The sequence below is a fragment of the Mastomys coucha genome, unplaced genomic scaffold (assembly GCF_008632895.1).
Source record: "Mastomys coucha isolate ucsf_1 unplaced genomic scaffold, UCSF_Mcou_1 pScaffold17, whole genome shotgun sequence".
NCBI classification, from domain to species: Eukaryota; Metazoa; Chordata; class Mammalia; order Rodentia; family Muridae; genus Mastomys; species Mastomys coucha.
This window is the reverse complement of record NW_022196899.1, coordinates 38,583,031-38,600,029: the sequence shown is the minus strand read 5'-3', so window position 1 is coordinate 38,600,029 and position 16,999 is coordinate 38,583,031. Positions and strand designations below refer to the sequence as shown.

At 43.0% G+C, this 16,999-nt stretch overlaps 1 protein-coding gene and 1 long non-coding RNA gene across 8 annotated transcripts in view; one reads left to right on the top strand and one right to left on the bottom strand.

The window, feature by feature from the left end:
* Window positions 1-4,013, bottom strand: part of Pcdh10 (protocadherin 10) — a 56,634-nt gene extending 52,621 nt beyond the window's left edge. For all 3 annotated transcript variants that reach the window (XM_031376715.1, XM_031376717.1, XM_031376716.1), the window contains exon 1: window positions 530-4,013. In XM_031376715.1, the coding sequence (XP_031232575.1) occupies window positions 530-3,160 (2,631 nt within the window). In that variant the 5' untranslated portion in view covers window positions 3,161-4,013. The remainder of the gene's footprint in view (window positions 1-529) is intronic.
* The window catches only part of LOC116095147, a 78,906-nt gene continuing 65,833 nt past the window's right edge, over window positions 3,927-16,999 (top strand). For 3 of the 5 annotated variants that reach the window (XR_004120473.1, XR_004120472.1, XR_004120469.1), the window contains exon 1: window positions 3,927-4,254. This is a non-coding gene — a long non-coding RNA (uncharacterized LOC116095147). Of the gene's footprint in view, window positions 4,255-7,510; window positions 7,564-13,316; window positions 13,423-16,999 lie in introns of all 5 variants that reach the window. The other 2 variants (XR_004120470.1, XR_004120471.1) reach the window with 2 other exon arrangements.

Genomic DNA, 16,999 nt, shown 5'->3' with positions numbered 1-16,999 from the left:
GAACTGATCACTAAACATGCAATCCAATTTAGGCAGCCATATAAAAGTTAAACAATCTATCGCTCATGGTACACGCGACTGAAAACAGCGATAAACAAACCAAAATGGAAGCAACTTTATTAATGCCTGGGACAGAGGCAAAGAGAAAAGGACCTTTGTCAGTGATAGGCCCCTCCCCCACACTTCCCTCTCCCTCCAAGCTTTTTCTCGTACAACCCCCAGGTGTCAGAGAAGGCAGGACCTTAAATATAATAGAGGGAGAGGGGGGAACTCCGAGGTTGCAAAGAAGCAAAGGGGGTCCGGGGAGGGGGGAGATGAAAATAAAAGCAAAGGGGTGAGCGCAGTCAGGAACAACACGGAAGTTAGGTTACACACCAAGAGGTGAGAAAGGCGACCCCTACATCCTCCCGTTCCCACAGCTAACACCTGAAAATACAACAGTGCACCCCAGAAGAGATGCAGGGCCGGGCTAAAGGAGGCTTTCTGATGGAGGAGATGAGAGATGGTGGTTCTTTCGCTTCAGCCTTACCTCGTTGGACAAAATGCTTCCGTTGGAAATGATGTCGGGTTGCTGGTCGCTGTACCCGGTGACGATGGCTCCGCAGGGATTGTGCTCAGCGTCTGTACTCCGGGAAGGGCTGCAGGGCTTCAGGAACATCAGGTCGGTCTTGGCGGACTCCGGGGTGAGGCAGACCTGATAGCAATAGTTCTGATTGTGGTGATGGGAACCGAAGCCTCCGGACTCCTCTACCGGCACCTGGGCCGGGTTGCTAGGGACATTGGCGCTCTGCACCAACATGATGTCTGACTTGCTGAGTTTCTTCTTGCGCGCCCGGGCTTGGCGGCCGCAGCAGGTGGAGCTCCCATTGCCGCAGCAGCAGCAGCAGAGGCAGCAATCACTCGCCAGACACGTGTAGATGTTGAGTTTTTTCTCTTTTTGACAGCGCACCGCCAATACGATCATGGCCAGCAGGAAGATGAAGGACACCGAGCCCAGTGCGATGATGAGGATGAGTGTGAGGTCCAGGGAAGTTTCCCCGCCACCAGAGCGGCTGGGGCGCAGGTGTTCCCCGGACCCTCCGCCTCGGTCCCCGCCCCCGCCCTGGGGCTCCACGGCTCCATCCACCAGCTGAACCACCAGGGCAGCTGTGGAGGACAGGGGCGGCTGCCCGTGGTCGCGCACCTCGATCACCAGTTCATAAGGCCGCTGGGGGTCGCGCTTGGCTGGGACCCGGCGCGCAGTGCGGAGCTCTCCCGTGCGCCAGTCCAATCGGAATAGGTTCATTTCGTTGCCCCGCACTATGCTGTAGGTGAGCCTGGCGTTCTCGCCGTCGTCCGCGTCCACCGCGGCCACACGAGTGAGCAGGTAGCCGGGTTCTGCAGAGCGCGGCAGCACCTCGCGGGCTGGAGTCCCGTTGCGCCCCGGAAGGGGCGCCACGATGGCGGGGGCGTTGTCGTTCTGATCCACTATCAAGATGTTGACCGTGGCGTTGCCCGCCAGCGCCTGGGGACTGCCGGCGTCCCGGGCTTCCACTTGAAAGCTGAAGTCCTTGATCTGCTCATAGTCGAAGGACCTCAGGGCGTACAAGTAGCCGTTGTCTGAGTTGATGGACACGTAGGTGAAGACACTCATCCCTTGGATCTGGCACTCTAGGATAGAGTAGGTTAATTTTGCATTGGCCCCTTCGTCGCGGTCCGTGGCGCTCACCGCGTAAATGTAGGCACCCGGCACATTGTTTTCTGTCACATACACGTCGTAGACCGGTTGACTGAAGCGCGGCGCGTTGTCGTTCACATCTGACACTTGAACCTGGATCGATTTACTGGTGGAGAGTGCAGGCTCGCCCCGGTCGCGAGCCACCACGGTCAGGGTGTAGGAGTCCCCCGCCTCTCGGTCCAAGGGGGCTTCGGTCACGATAGTGTAGTAATTCTTGAAGGAAGACTTGAGGCGGAACGGCACGTCTCCCAGAAGCTCGCACTGCACCTGCCCGTTCTCCTCTGAGTCTCGATCGGTCACGCTGAACAGAGCCACCACGGTGCCAGGGGCCGCACCCTCGCTCACCGCCTCTTTCACTGTGCTGAAGCTGATCTCGGGTGCGTTGTCGTTGGCATCCAGCACTCTCACCAGAACCTTGCAGTGCGCAGGCACAGCATTGGGACCCAAGTCCTTGGCTTGGACATACACCTGGTACACAGGGCTCTCTTCATAGTCCAGCTCGCCGCTCACCTCCAGCCGGCCGGTGCGTGGCGACAGTCCGAAGAGCTCCCGAGCCCTGGGCGAAATGTGACTACTGAACGAGTATACGACCTCGCCATTCTGGCCTTCATCAGGGTCGGTGGCATTAAGCTGGATCACTAGCGTGCCAGGGGGGGAATTCTCTGGTAGGGAAACCGTGTAGACGGGTTGGTCAAACGCGGGCACATTGTCGTTGGAGTCGAGCACTCGGATGGTGAGCAAGGCCGTGCCAGTACGCTGCTGCTGGGGGGGCAGGCCGGCTCCCCCACCGCCTCCCCCTCCTTCCCCTCCTCCTCCCCCTCCTCCCCCGTCCACCGCGGTCAGCACGTAGCGGTGCACCGCTTGCTGTTCTCGGTCCAGTGGCTTCTCCAGGACCAGCTCGGCGAATCGGTTGCCATCTCCCTGGGTCTGTACGTCTAGCGAGAAGTAGCTATTTGGGGTTATCTCATAGTCTCTCAAGGAGTTGGTCCCCACGTCTGGGTCGAAGGCGCTCTCCAAGGGAAAGCGGGTGCCTGGCGTAGCGCTCTCTGAGATCTCCACTGTCAGGTCGGGCTCTGGGAAGGAGGGAGGGTTGTCATTGATGTCCAGCACTTCGATCTCCACTCGGAACAGCTCCAGCGGGTTCTCCAGAAAGACCTCCAGGTGCAGGACACAAGAGGGGCTCTGCTTGCAGATCTGCTCGCGATCTATCTTTTCGTTTACATACAGAACCCCGGTCTCTAGATTGACGTCCAAGTAAGGGGTCCGTGAGTTGGCCACCGTCTGAAACCTGCGAGCTGAAAGTTTTGTAATGTCCAAGCCCAGGTCTTCGGCGATATTCCCCACGAAAGTGCCATGTTCCTGCTCCTCCTGCACAGTATAATGAAGCTGGGAAAAGACTCCGTCCACCATCCAGAGCAAGGCAAAGAAGAACAGCACAATCATTTCCAAAAGGAAAAGGAAGCAGCTCCCCGTAGCCAGCCAGCCACCCGATCACCTCCCCCAAACCACCAAAAAATAATTAACCTAAAAAATATAAATAAAAGTGTGCTGCGTGGGGGGGCTCCTGTGGCTGTCTTAAAATTTTGATTCCTTTTGCTTCATTTTAAAGCGTCTCCAAATCCAGTCTCATTTTTCAGTCTTAGTGCAAAAAGCGTGACAGATGTCCCCTATGCTCAGCCGTAATCTTCCCACTGACCAATTAATAAAATAACGATCATACAATAGTCAGCCTCCTTTATTCCGACAGTGTTGGCGCAACGCGGCGCTGGCAAATCCCAAGGAGGAAATTTCGATATTTCAAGACTGTCCTAGGTTTGTCTTCTTGCTGATGGGAGGAGAATGTGGAGGAGGAAGAAGAGGAGAAGAAGGAAGATGAAGAGGAAAAGAAGGAAGAGGAGATGCTGCCGGCACCACTGAACATGCCTCTTGATATCAACGGCTGGCAAACGCGAGCGGGCTTAAAGACAGCGAGAGAATTTTGTGCCGGAAAAACACGGAGCCGTTCTGCAGCATAAAACTTTCATTCTCTTCATTTCTCCGGATGGACGTTCCTCTTGTCATTTTCTTCCTTCTGCCTCTCTTTGCATTTCTTGGCTTTCACAGTCTTGTGTCTGTCCTCAACTCTACTGGCTCTCGCTGTGCTGTGACCACAACCAGAGATTTCTTTTCTGCTGTTCCCTTTGCAAGCCTCTCTCCCTCCAACCTGCCTCTTCTCTCAGTCCATCCTGCCTCCTGCTTCAGCCCCAATGCTTGTGATCTCGGCTGGCAGTTTCTGAGCTCCGAGCGCTCCGCTTCTCTGTTTTTGCGCAGCGCCCTCATTCTGCCAACCAATCGCCGAGGAGCACCACCCACCGAGCGCCTGTTCGTTGGCTAAAGTGGCCGTCAAGTAGTTACGTCACGCGGCAGCCAGGCGGGGCGGGGCAGAACTCTCGCCTGGCTGCCGGAGTGAGTGTGAGTGTGAGAGCAAGAACAGCCCGCAGGTCCCGAGGCGCTTGCTGGGGACTCTGCCGCGGAAAGTTCCCAGTCCCCAGCCGCAGGTAATGGGCAGGGAATAAGAGAGGTTCCCCTGTTTGCATCAGCAAATACGAAAACATAATAGCAACAGCTGCGGTAGCCTCTCCAAGGAGCGGGGTTTCCAGTGACGCTAACATTCTTTTTTCCTTTAAGGTGTTTTCCCTCCTGCTGATCGTGGAAAGAAATCACCAAGAAGAGGGGAAAGTTGCCCTGGGGCCGGTAGTCAGCTAGGGGTTACCAAAGGAAGGGACTCTGGCAGAGATGCGCGCGGACAATTTAAATGCGGGCATAAAATGGCATGTGTCAATCAGAGAAAGAGAATCCGAGGGGAAGGTGTGTGTGTGTGGGGGGGGGGGGGTTGACCAGGCTGAAATGGGAGTGCGGAGGTGAATCCCCCTAAAGCGGAGGGATTCAGACCAAGGGAATTGGGGCGACAGCTCCTATAGACGGGCAGATGGTTGAAGGTCTACCCACCTTAGGTCTACCCACAAAATGCTTGCTTAGTAGATTAACTCGTTTGGGGACATTGCTTCGAACTGTGAGTACCCCAGTCAAGGACTGGGGGCTTCTTTGTAGTTTGTGCCTGGGAGCCCGCCATCGTCAAACCCACTCTAGAGCACCGGAGCCAGCACCACCCATCACTGCGAGGCGCTAGCAATATCCCTGCGCCTCGCCTGGCCCCGCGCCAAGCAGCAGTGGCGAGCGCGGGCTTTTATTTTATTTTAATTTTGCCTGGTTTCTGGTTTAATTATTTATTTTTCTTTTACAATTGGTGAACCATCCCCGTCTCCATAACTAGAGGAGGGTGTGGGAAGGTCCATGCCCAGCCTGGGGACTGCTCTCTGGAGAATGACCGTGGGGTGGCCGGGAGGGCGGGCGGGGCGGTGAGCTGTGCGGTGCACAAGCACAGGGGGGGATCGAGTGTGCACCGCTGCGGGAATCCACCGGCACGTTTGCACATTCCTGGTGCTGGCTCTCGTCCTCGCTGGCCGCAAGCTCAGCTCGGTGCGAATCCCTGGGGAGCAGTCCCGGGATTCTGAGCCGCGCGCCTGGCTAGCCACGGGTATCCACTCCTGAGGTACATCCTCACGCCCAGTTCCCGTGAAGTTATAAGGCGGCGGGAACGAACTCTCTACTGCTGGGAGAGCGCGTTGAATACCCATTCTTCAAGGGTAAATATCAAAGAATACGTTTTAATACTAATCAACGTGCTGCCCGCAAGGAATGGATTGTTTATTTTCCGGCGGAGCGGTTTAAGCAAAAGACTAGAATGACTCCCTAGAGGCTTCGCGGTAATGAATGACCCAGGAGTAACGCTACTGCAAGCGGAGGGAAAGAATGGTACACCCCCATACGCTCCCCCCCCCCCACCGCAAGTTACGCTACAGTGCCTTCTGGAAAGAAATTAGGAGTGCGCGTCCCCACGCGTGACTGACAGCGAGGCATGCTCTGACCACTCCGGAGGGTCCGCGTCTCACGGCCTGTTCCCCTACCCCTGCCACTGGTCTCTTGCTGAGAGATGGGTTCTACCTTTAAGAGGGTGGGTGAAAAAGGAGCCAACAAACATGGCTAAGCCTTTTCCAGCTGCAGTGAATTGACCATCCGCCAAAACCAAGCTCCAACCTCTGCAGTTTAAAATGATTTTAGCGTCACGTCTGCGGCGGAGAATGAAGCGGCAGAGCAGAAAAAGGACCTGTGGATCAATGAAAAGGGGCTCATAGTGTATCCGAATATTAATAAACTGTGGCCATCTGTGCTTCCCGCCCCTCCCCCTCCCTTCAGATCTCAACATTAAAATTTCAATTTTTCTCGCTCCCCAAGCTGACTCATCAGAAACCCTGGGTCTTTAAACAAAAAAATATTTTTTTTTAAACACGACGTTAATGGTTTAATGTGTTTATTTGTACGAACGGAACACTTGTGTGCCTGCATGTTGTCGTGTGAGAGACATGCTGCGGAATGACAGTGCAGATGTGCTGGCAGAGAAGGTTTCTGTCTTGGAAAGGAGCTTGAAGTTTGAGCTGACTTAGGGCGTTTGCAGAAAGCAAGCGAGCTTGCCGAGGTGGAGGTGAGAACGTGAAGAGATGGCCAGATTTCCCTGTAAATAATCGGTGCATCCACTGTAACACTTGAGCCGCTTTTTTTTTTTTTAAATGGTGGCAGCTGTGTTTGAATGAGGACCATTTCCAGAAACGTGGGTTACAGGCGTCTCCTAGCGGCGAAAGCAGCATAGGGCAAGTGAAATAATTTTGCTGTGGAGCCCGCCTTCTGCCTTTGTGGGGTTTGCCTGTTGGGGGCTCTGCTGGATTCTGCAGGTCACCGAGGCTGGAGTCTAGGCCACCAGTGCAAAGCCAGGCTCCTCTACAGGTCTGGCCTCCCTGACTTTTTAGTCTCTGAGGCACCATTCCCTGGACTACAGGGGTGACAATGGGGTCTTCCTAGCCAAATCAAAGTGACCCAGGCCCTCTGACCTCCCTGAGAAAGCTCAAATCAAGGAAGATTGCAAGAGCAGTTTGTTCGCATCCAACATTTGCAGGTGGGGATTATAATAAAGTCTTTGAAAGAAACTAATCCTGTGATTTTGAACTCAAGAACAGTACTTAAATTTTTTCTTTCAGAAATGCCTTTTGAGCTAAACATGTATGTTTTCTGTCTTAGTAGCAATTAGGCAAATGCTTTCCCCCTTCATAATCTTTCCTTGTTTACCCTCCTTTGAATCCTAGTGTTTAGTGAAGTCACAGTTATAGACCGGCAGTCTGGGGGAGGGAACAGCTTCTTTGAAGTACAGCGGACTTTGTCCCTGGGCTCTGCATTACCGATGTGGGAGAAGCAAACACAAGCCTGCAATCTTCCTCCCCTATCCTCTGAGGCCAAGGAGCACCAGCTGTCTGTTCCATAATAAACTGCATTCCAGGACCAGGGAGAGGAAGGTGTTTAATCATTTGTAAAGAGATTAGAAAAATCAGTTTCATGAAAATCTTGAGTTATATGTGAATGTGATAGCTTTTTGTTTGTTTGTTTCTAAGTGAGGCAGAACAGAAGTAGGGCACCAAGGAACTCCAAGAGCATGGAAACTAAATAATAGGGTGGCTTTCTTGTCTACCACCTCTTACTGGAGAGGGCAGGAGAGACAGGGTTGTTAACTAGCTTTTGGATAAATGAATGTTTGCCGTGATTTAATATGACTCCAAAGCAATCTGTTTTAAAATCCTCTTATTATTGCACTGTGCTCGGAACTTTGAGGAAAAAAATGAATCTGATGTTTTGCCATTTTTCTAGGAATCAGAAGGAATACTTCCAAATGCACCCGTAAGGAAGGTTTTAAACATCAGGTAGGACCAGGATTGAATTGGATGGGTCCCTGCATGTGTCACTTTAACTCCCAACTCACAGTGTAAATGCCACAGATCCAGTGTAGCTGAATTTTTTACAGATAAGCAAGAACTAGGTCCATACACACACTTTAGATAGACACAATTTAAGAGGAAAGCAAGCAAGTCTTCGGAACTAAGTTCACAAACGCAGTGATAGCTCAGTTCACTTATAGCAAAGGGGGGAAGTATGGATTTGAGCATTTGGAAACAATTGCTATTGTATACTACTGCAGGTATTTGAGTGACTAGTAACTGTCTGAGGCTCTGAAGCCAGTAGAGGACAAACCAGGAAGTCCTTATTCTTGGGGCTGGAAATGTCAGATCTTCTCCTAAGTTCTACTGTCTTGATACTCAAAGTAGAAATGTACAACCGTATTTTGTTTAAGCTAGTAAGTATTGGCATGGCTTCATATTGCAGTGTCTTTTCATTCATCCAACAGGGCCAGTATTTTGTTAAACTCTAAACAGTGAATTAAAAGCACTGGATGGGCTGAGGCAAGCCTCTAATGCAAAATGACAAATTGCACTTAAGCAATACATGAGCAAGAAAATGATTTATGGATTTTTACAATGGTCAGAGCAAATGAAAGCCACATGAATTATACATCCTAATGCTCCAGATATCATTTTCTAATAATACCTTTTCAGTTCACATACCATACTCTCTTTACTATAAGAGAAATTGATCAGGGGTATTTTTAAATTAGCCAATGGCTTTGGATGGTGATGCCAAATATGTTGAGATGTATACTTTCCCTTGATTTGGGGATGTGGAACTAATTAATACCCAACAAACATTTTGGCATATCCTTACCCATTGTTATTAAAAGAAGGAAACAACCTTTTTAACATTTGTGCTGTCTCATCATCTTTCAAAAGGGAAAGCAACAGCTTTTACTTTGAATGGCAGTTTTCATTGCCTTTTGTCCCTTTTTCTGGAAAAAAAAATCAAATTCATTACCTCATAGTACCCCTTTCTCTCATTGTGCTGGATATTGAAAATTTTGATTTCTTTAAAATGTCTCTTGGCCTCTCCATATTTTCTTTATCTACTTTTTTGTGATAAAAAAATTCTTTAATGCATTGGAAACATATGTGAGTTAGTGAAACTGTCCTGCAACTCTTTGTGAGCAAAATGTAACCTATGAGCTGCCTCAAATGATTGTAAGAACATATAAACTGTTATAGGGTAATAGTATTTTGATTTTGAAAACTTAATATATTTACTTCCATCTGAGATGTGATTAGCAATTACAACATTTTAATTTAACTCTTTGTGACTTTAGAGTGGGTCTTTCTTGGTGGTCTATACCATTGTAAGTGAAGGTGGTGGGGGCATTTGCTGGGTTGCATACTTAACCACAGTAGACTGCTATCACACAGAGGCCTCTAGAGGTGCATTATTAAGCTTCATCTGAATTACTAGTATCCTTTAAATAAAGGAGAGAAAAGAAAGAAAAGAAAAAGAAACAACAATAACAACAAAAAAGAAAACACTGAATCCCATTTTCTGTCTTCCACAACATTAATAACCACTCTTACTAAAAGATTACTGAAATCAATGATGTGATTAGGATTGTAAATAAGAACTAGAAGACATCAGATTTTAAAAGCCAGCTGCACTACTACCAGGGAGATGTGTGGATTTTACTGATGGGACCCAGAGGCAGAAAATGAAGCTTCAAAAACTAGGGTCGATACAGAACAATTTCAAAAATTAATTGCAAGTCTTGATTAAGTTTATATGAGCAAGAAAGAATTTCAGAAAGAGCCCCACCTCTCTCTTCCCCAGTGGCATGTGTTCTCATTTGACACAAATAGAAAGCCAGCTTGGTCCTAGCACTTGCTGAGGAAGTATAAATTGTTTTCTTAGGGAAAGTCCCTTGATCTTACAGATAGAGAATAAGATGACTCAAATTGTGATTGAGGTTGTAAACCATACAGCTCTGTACTGAATCATTTGAAAATAATCTTAGAGACAGGCTGTATGGAAATAATATCTAAAGTGGCTTCAGAATTATATTACTAATTATAATTACAACAATAAATCACCACACAGAGTGAATCTAAATACTTCAATGAAAAGATCCCTCAATTTCACTGACTTGTTAGTGAAACTCATAGTATGAAGAAACATTTTCCCTGCACTATCCTATTTGAATGGATTAGTATTGTACTATATTCTACAATTCTTTATTTCACTGGATTTTTGTGTATAGTTAGGTGGATGTAACTAATTATTTTTAAAAAGCACCAATATTTATTTGTACTTCTCAGAGTCTGGAGCTGTAACCATCCTCTATTTTAGACAAGGCCAGAAAGGAGGATTATATGTTAAGGAACTTAAGAAACTACCTTTCAAGTCCATTTTACTATCACATGATATCTGAAATATATTTTGAATTCTGAGGCATGGTCTCACTATGTTTTCCAGAGTGACCTGGAACCCACTAAGTGGACCAGGCTATACTTAAACTCTTTCTTCTTCTTCTTTTCAGGGCCTGGTATCAAAGTCATATGCCAATATGCCTATCCAACCCCACAGTATTCCCTAAGCCCATATGGATGAGTGAAATTAATAGTGAAAAAAATTTTAGTTATGCATACATTTATGTGTTGAACTGATTTCATTTCTAATCCTACCCTAGTGAAAAACAGCTAACACATTACTGAATTTAGTTATGAGGAATTCAAAGGAGTAAAAAGATATATATCACTGAATCAAATGTGAATATATTTTCTTATAAGAGAAAGAGATTATAAGCAGCTAACTTCTTCTTGTGAGATATGGCTGACATGAGAATCATATACTTTAAGGAAAAAACATAGAAATTGATGAGGCAAATTTTTCCCAAAAGAATCTATCTATGTTTCATCTCTTACTGAAAATTATCAGATTGACCAATGGCCTTAGAGACATTTTTTGTTCCCTCAGTTCACAAGATATTAAAAGAAAAGGAAAACAAGAGATTGACCAGATTTAAAGGTTGCAAATATTGGTGTTAATTTTGTATATATTTGTAAACTAGTCTTTAGTTTGAAAATGCAAATTTATTTTGTTAAAAGACATTCATGCTTTATTTTTCAGTAATTTCATGAATTATGCTCTAAAAAGGTTTACAAAGAAAAATTTGAAAATTAAATCTCTTTATTGGAAAATTTCAAAATTTATTTGATCCAGGAAAATAATAAAACAATCACAAATTTGAAAAGGAACATGTAATCAAAGAAAGACTGTTTTGATAATGCAGTCATGGTATGTGATATTTCCAGTAATTTTCTTGAAATGTTTTCTGTAGAAGTATACTCAGAAAGTTGGGATATGAGCAGTGTGAGCTCTGGACCGAGTAACACATCTTCTCAGTTCTGATGTCCTTTGATCTGTTGAGGGAGATGATATGGTACATTACAAAGATGAGAGCCTTAGGAACGGAAGCAGTCCCTTGATTCTTCAAACATTAGAACCTCACCAAACTACTTAACTTCTTTGAAGTCTCTTAATATTTTTCCCTCCCAAATGCCTATGAAAATGTGGTGATATATAGATTGTGAGGCTTAATCTGAAGTGACACAGGTAAAATAATTGTAAAAGTACACAGAAGAGTCACAATATGCTATATTAGTAAATAATGTTGTGTTGAATCTTGTGTCCCATACACTGATATTTACTGGGAAAAATGGAAATCAGTTTCTCCAAGAGTTTATTTCTTTATCCAACAGAATCTATTCACTAAACAGGTCCCAAAGTGGCTTACATTGTGCACATTTTACAAGAAATTATCATATGATTATGGGGACTGCATATAAATAATAGAAGAATAAGCTGTACTAATTAAATATTACCTTTAAACCATCAAAAATCAGTTAGAAAGAAGCCCTTTTCAAAATCATATTGCTGTATTTTATATTTATATTGCTTTCCTCTGGAAAAATTTAAGTTTACATTTGTCCAATGAACCTGATAATATACACATTACAACATTCACTTTGAAAGGGAGAGCTGGGCAGTGGTGGCATATGCCTTTAATTCTAGCACTTGGGAGGCAGAGGCAGGCAGATTTCTGAGTTCAAGGCTAGCCTGGTCTACAGAGTGAGTTCCAGAATAGCCAGGGCTACACAGAGAAACCCTGTCTTAAAAAATAAAATACAAAAAAGAAAAAAGGAAAAAGGAAAAAGGGAAGGGAGATAGTTAATTGTTGAACTAAAATAATTTATCATGCTCACATTTGTTGACATTTTAATATTACAGTACTGTACTGTTTTTTAAATGTTCATTTGATTTTTCTAATCCATTTGCTGGCTAGCATTTAAAATTCTCAATATTAAGAACATATTGGTCAAAAAAGATAATCTGATATCAGAAAATTAGTTCAAAAAAATACCTACTTATCTATGTGTTTGACTTTCTCTTTTGGGAATTGCCTTATCATTTTTCTGGATGCTACTGAACATAACAGTATTCTATTTAAGTACACACTATAACTAAAACGAAGACTCAAAATATGGGCTGAAGCTAATGTCATGAAAATGCTCAGTTCTGAAAGAATAGTAATTAATGCTAGTTGTGGAAATATGCCTCAAAGACCCCCACAATCAGTGTGATAAGTTGTAAATTGTACATGTGTATGAAAGAGTTGGGAAACAGTAATAAGAAAAATTTAAAACATAATTGCTATCAACACTGTATGAGGATCAAAGATTAGATACAATACATCAAGAAGGCATTTCTTGAGAAGAGCAACTTTTGTGATTTCAAAGGAAGTTGTGCCTTAGAAAAGAAAGAAACAGAATCAACTGAGTGCCCTTTGCACCATTGAAGTAAAGGTATAGACAACAGCAAGGTTTTCTGGAGTGATCAGCACAGAGAGCCAGTCCTTCACTTGAGGCAGTTTCCTGACCTTGGACCCAGTTCCTTGAGTCTAAGATGTCCGTCAGCAGACCTCAACTGTGCCTCTTTGGGTTTAATCCCTACCACAGTGCCAAATGTAATATCCAGGGTGGTAGGTGAGGTTTTTGTTCAACACACACTGATTACTGCTTTTAGTACACTGTGGATTAAGAGCCAACATTCTGTTTTAAGATTCTGACAAAATCTGAGATTATTTCCTGTTTATGAATGTCTTTGAGATGTTTGGCAACTGTTGCTACTTTAATAGCAAAGTGATAATTGCTGATTTTCTAAAAACTACATCCTTTTCTGACATAATGCCCAGAGAAGCATCTAATTCAACCAGACACACATGCATTAAGCTAGACAGTATGAAAGAAAGAGAGGTATTGTTTAAACCTATAGACTCTAAGTAGCATTTACTTGCATAAGAATTAACTGAATTATCAGATAATTATTTTTTAACATCTATTTTTTTTTAATTAAGAGATAGTTTTGGATATTATAGTTAATTACATTAGCGGTATTTTTTTTAAAAAAATAATGTGTATTTGGTAAGGGGCTTTATAAGTTAATAATTTCAAATAAACCTTATGTAACCTAAAACAAAGAAATCTATCACACATTTGTGTTAAAACCAGGTAATCTCTCTCTTGTTAAAAACATTTTTATTGTATCTCTTCACTACCTGCATGCAGTGCTCATGGAGGCCAGAAGAGGGAGGTGAATCCCCTTGAACTTGAGTTAATTTGTTTTGTAATTTTCAAACAAGGTAGGGCTAAGTTAAAAAGAAAATTTAATTGACTTGGCCTATTCAAAACAGGGTATTCAAAGCAATGTCTGGAACTGAAAAGCAGAAGTCCACAAGATAGTTTCTAGCTTCAGTGTTCTTCCATTTTCCTGAAAGAAGACATTTTTAATTCAAAAAGGTATGCAAACACCCCTTCCCCCCCCAACACACATACAGTCCTATGGGTATGATGAACAGTGACAGAATTTTTATTTTGTAACTACTACAATCATATATCATTTAGATATTGTGATGCTTGGATATTATTTTTAATTAATAAACCAGCTAATTAATTAATTAATTAATTAATTGTTGGTGTTTTAAGACAGGGTTTCTTTGTGTAGCCCTAGCTGTCCTAGAACTCACTGTGTAGACCAGCCTAGCCTAGAATTCACAGAGATCTGCCTGCTTCTATCTCCCAAGTGCTGGGATTAAATGTCTACACCACCATTGCCCGGCAGAAGCTTAGAAATTCTTATCTCTGTAGTTCAGTTATGACTATTTATATTATCAATATAAAATGTTATCCTAAAAGTTCATGGACAGATAACCTGGGGTAGTAAGAATAATGCTAGTGTTTAAATGATAAATAAACATAAGTATTAAAGTACTTATGAAAAAGAAGATTCATAGCTAAACTACATTTTCACTGTAAAGTAAATGGATTTGTAAAACATAATAAATCACAAAGCTTCATACTTTCCCATTTGTCCAAGTTTTGCTGATTTTAGCAGAGAAGTTCAGAGTAACTGTAGAAAGGTTATGTTTTACTTTGTAGAACATGAATTCCAGATGGGTTTGACCACCAATTAAAATACATAATTATGGAACAAGTAAATGTTTATAATACTAAATATTATAAAATCTCAGACATGTTTCTTTCTTTTTTAGAAGATTTTTCCTTTTTTCTTTTTTATTGTTTTGTTTTATTATTTTTATTTTTTACAGTGCAGTCTTTGCCCCCCTCCCAGTCTGACCTGACCTCCCACAGTTCCTTGGGTGCTGAGATTCAAGAAATGCTAGACGTGGACATTAACGGCAAGTAGAGTCTCAGCCTCCACTGTGAGAGATTTTGTAAAACTGTGCTTAATGTTTCTGACCATTGGCCAGTGGTTGTGACCAAGTTGTCTATTGACTAGAATTCTCAATAACAGAATTTTTATCGTGATCTGCTTCTTCTTTACCTGATTAAGTACATGTTTATCTATGTGTAAGACACATATGCTACAATCATGTCAGAAATGCCTTAGATGAGCAAAATGTTTCACCCGTAGCATGTGTCTTGGGTAATATGACTTTAAGCATATTACTTAAAGAACCCCATTGTTTTTTATGATTAATAGTACCATCAATAACATTCCATGGTTCTGGGAATCGAAAATATATTGTAATTCCTTTAAAAGCATAGCAGAATCAAGCTATACTAATATGAGAAAACTGGTTACAAATTAAAATTTTTTTCCTCCAAAAAAGAATCCTTTCTTCCTCAAAGATTATAGTTTGAGTTTAGCTGGCCACAAACACAGAGGTGTCAGGGTGTGTGTCAGAAATAAGTACAGCACACATACACCAAACTTTCTCAAAGATATCAGACTTCACAATGGTAATTAGTCAGTATTGTGTTATCAATTGTGATCAATCAAATCTTATGCTAAACATAAAATACTACTAAGGAGTATAAGATCTGGTTTGACTCTTAGGTTTCTGACTGTAAGAATATTTTAATTTCTGTCTTCATTTTCAAATCAAACTCATAAATCCAAAGACAATTTTGACATGTCAAGCCAGGAATGTAATGAGTCGTAAAATGTTTTTAGTTTAATACCTGTGAATTACATAGACAAGAAGTAATAAAGCTAAGGTGTTTAACATCTACTGACTATCATGGTAGTAAAGCTGTAAATGACTGCTGTTTATCCTGTCTCTTGGGGATTTTGTTATGTTCAGATGCCTTTGTGAAACTGTTTCTATCTGAGAAGGAGAGCTGCCATTCAGCAAGTAGTAGGTGGCACTGTGTGTGGCAGAGTCCCATGTGTACACCGCAAGGACATTCATAGCTTCCCAACTGGAACCTTTTTATTTATTTCTGTTTGATTTGGGTTTTAACCCAGGGCTTTATGTAAGCTAAGAATATACTTTAAATTCAACCTATCACTGCTGGGATTGGCAACTATATGTGTAAGGTTGTTACAGACACTGCCTTATAACATTAGCAAACAAAAAAGGAAGAGAGGGAGGAAGGAATAATGGTCACACAGAATTTGTGTGTGTTAATGCATTATATTTTAAATAACAGCTTTATTTTTCTGAAGAAAGAAAATATTTTAGAAAGCTTTACCAAATACTTTTGAAAGTGAATGTAGATATATCAGGAAAAGAGTTTTCACCAGTCAGCAGACCTAATACTAAGAGAGAATTTAAAACAGTCACACATCATCAGTGACAGTTTCTTTTGCTTTTTTAAATTTACTATTAACATTAATGAAGCTTTTGGGTTTTCTTTTAACATAAGTAAGAGGAAAAGCCAATATTTGAACATGGGGTCACATCTTTTGGAGAAACCAATCTTTCACTGGCATATTTAGCATGTTCTTTTCCCAAGGTAGTATTGCTCAGTGGTTAAGGGTATACACCTTTTTTCTCTTTTTTTTTTATTTTTTCTTTTATTTTTTATTAGATATTTTCTTTATTTACATTTCAAATAATATCTTCTTTCCCAGTTTCCCCTCCCAAAACAAACAAACAAACAAAAAACCAAAAACCCTGTTCCTTCCCCACTCCCCTTGCTCAACAACCCACCCTCTCCTGATTCTTGGCCCTGGCATTCCCCTACACTGGGGCATAGAAACCTTCACAGGACCAAGGGCCTCTCCTCCCATTGATTATCAACTAGACCATCCTCTGCTACATATGCTGCTGGAGCCATGAGTCCCAGCATGTGTACTCTTCGGTTGATGGTTTAGGAGTTCTGAAGGTACTAGTTAGTTCATATTGTTGTTTGTCCTAAGGGGCTGCAAACCCTTCAGCTCCTTGGGTCCTTTCTCTTGTAGCTCCTTCACTGGGGACCCTATACTCCGTCCAATGAATGGCTGTGAGCCTCTACTTCTGCATTAGACTGGCACTGTCAGAGCTTTTCAGGAGACAACTATATTAGCCTAGAAGCTTGGAATACCCAATCCACAAACCACAAGAAACTCAAGAAGGAAGACCAAAGTGTGGATACTTTGTTCCTTCTTAGAAGGGGGAACAAAATACCCATGGAAAAGTTGCAGAGACAAACTATGGAGCATAGAATGAAGGAAGGACAATCCAGAGTCTGCTCCACCCGGGAATCCTTCCCATATTTAATCAACAAATCCAGACACTATCGTGGATGCCAGCGAGTGCTGGCTGACAGTGACAGTTTCTTATCCAGTTTGTGTCACTGTCTGTTTAAAAGTTACAATTGAATTTATATGGTGGGTCATTTATACTAGCACAATCCTGACTAATTTATTAACCTTAATTCTGATACCTCTTAAAGGTAGGAACATACTTCCTGCCTTTTGTGTCCTCACACACAGCCTGAGATAACAAAGTCATATGATGTAAAGAAATGGAATAAACATTGAGATGATGACTGACATCTGTGGAGAGGCATCCCAAGAGAGTAAGTTCAGCCTTTGGAAGAGTTTGTGGTGCCTCTGTCCTTCCAGATCACAGAACATATGCGTGCA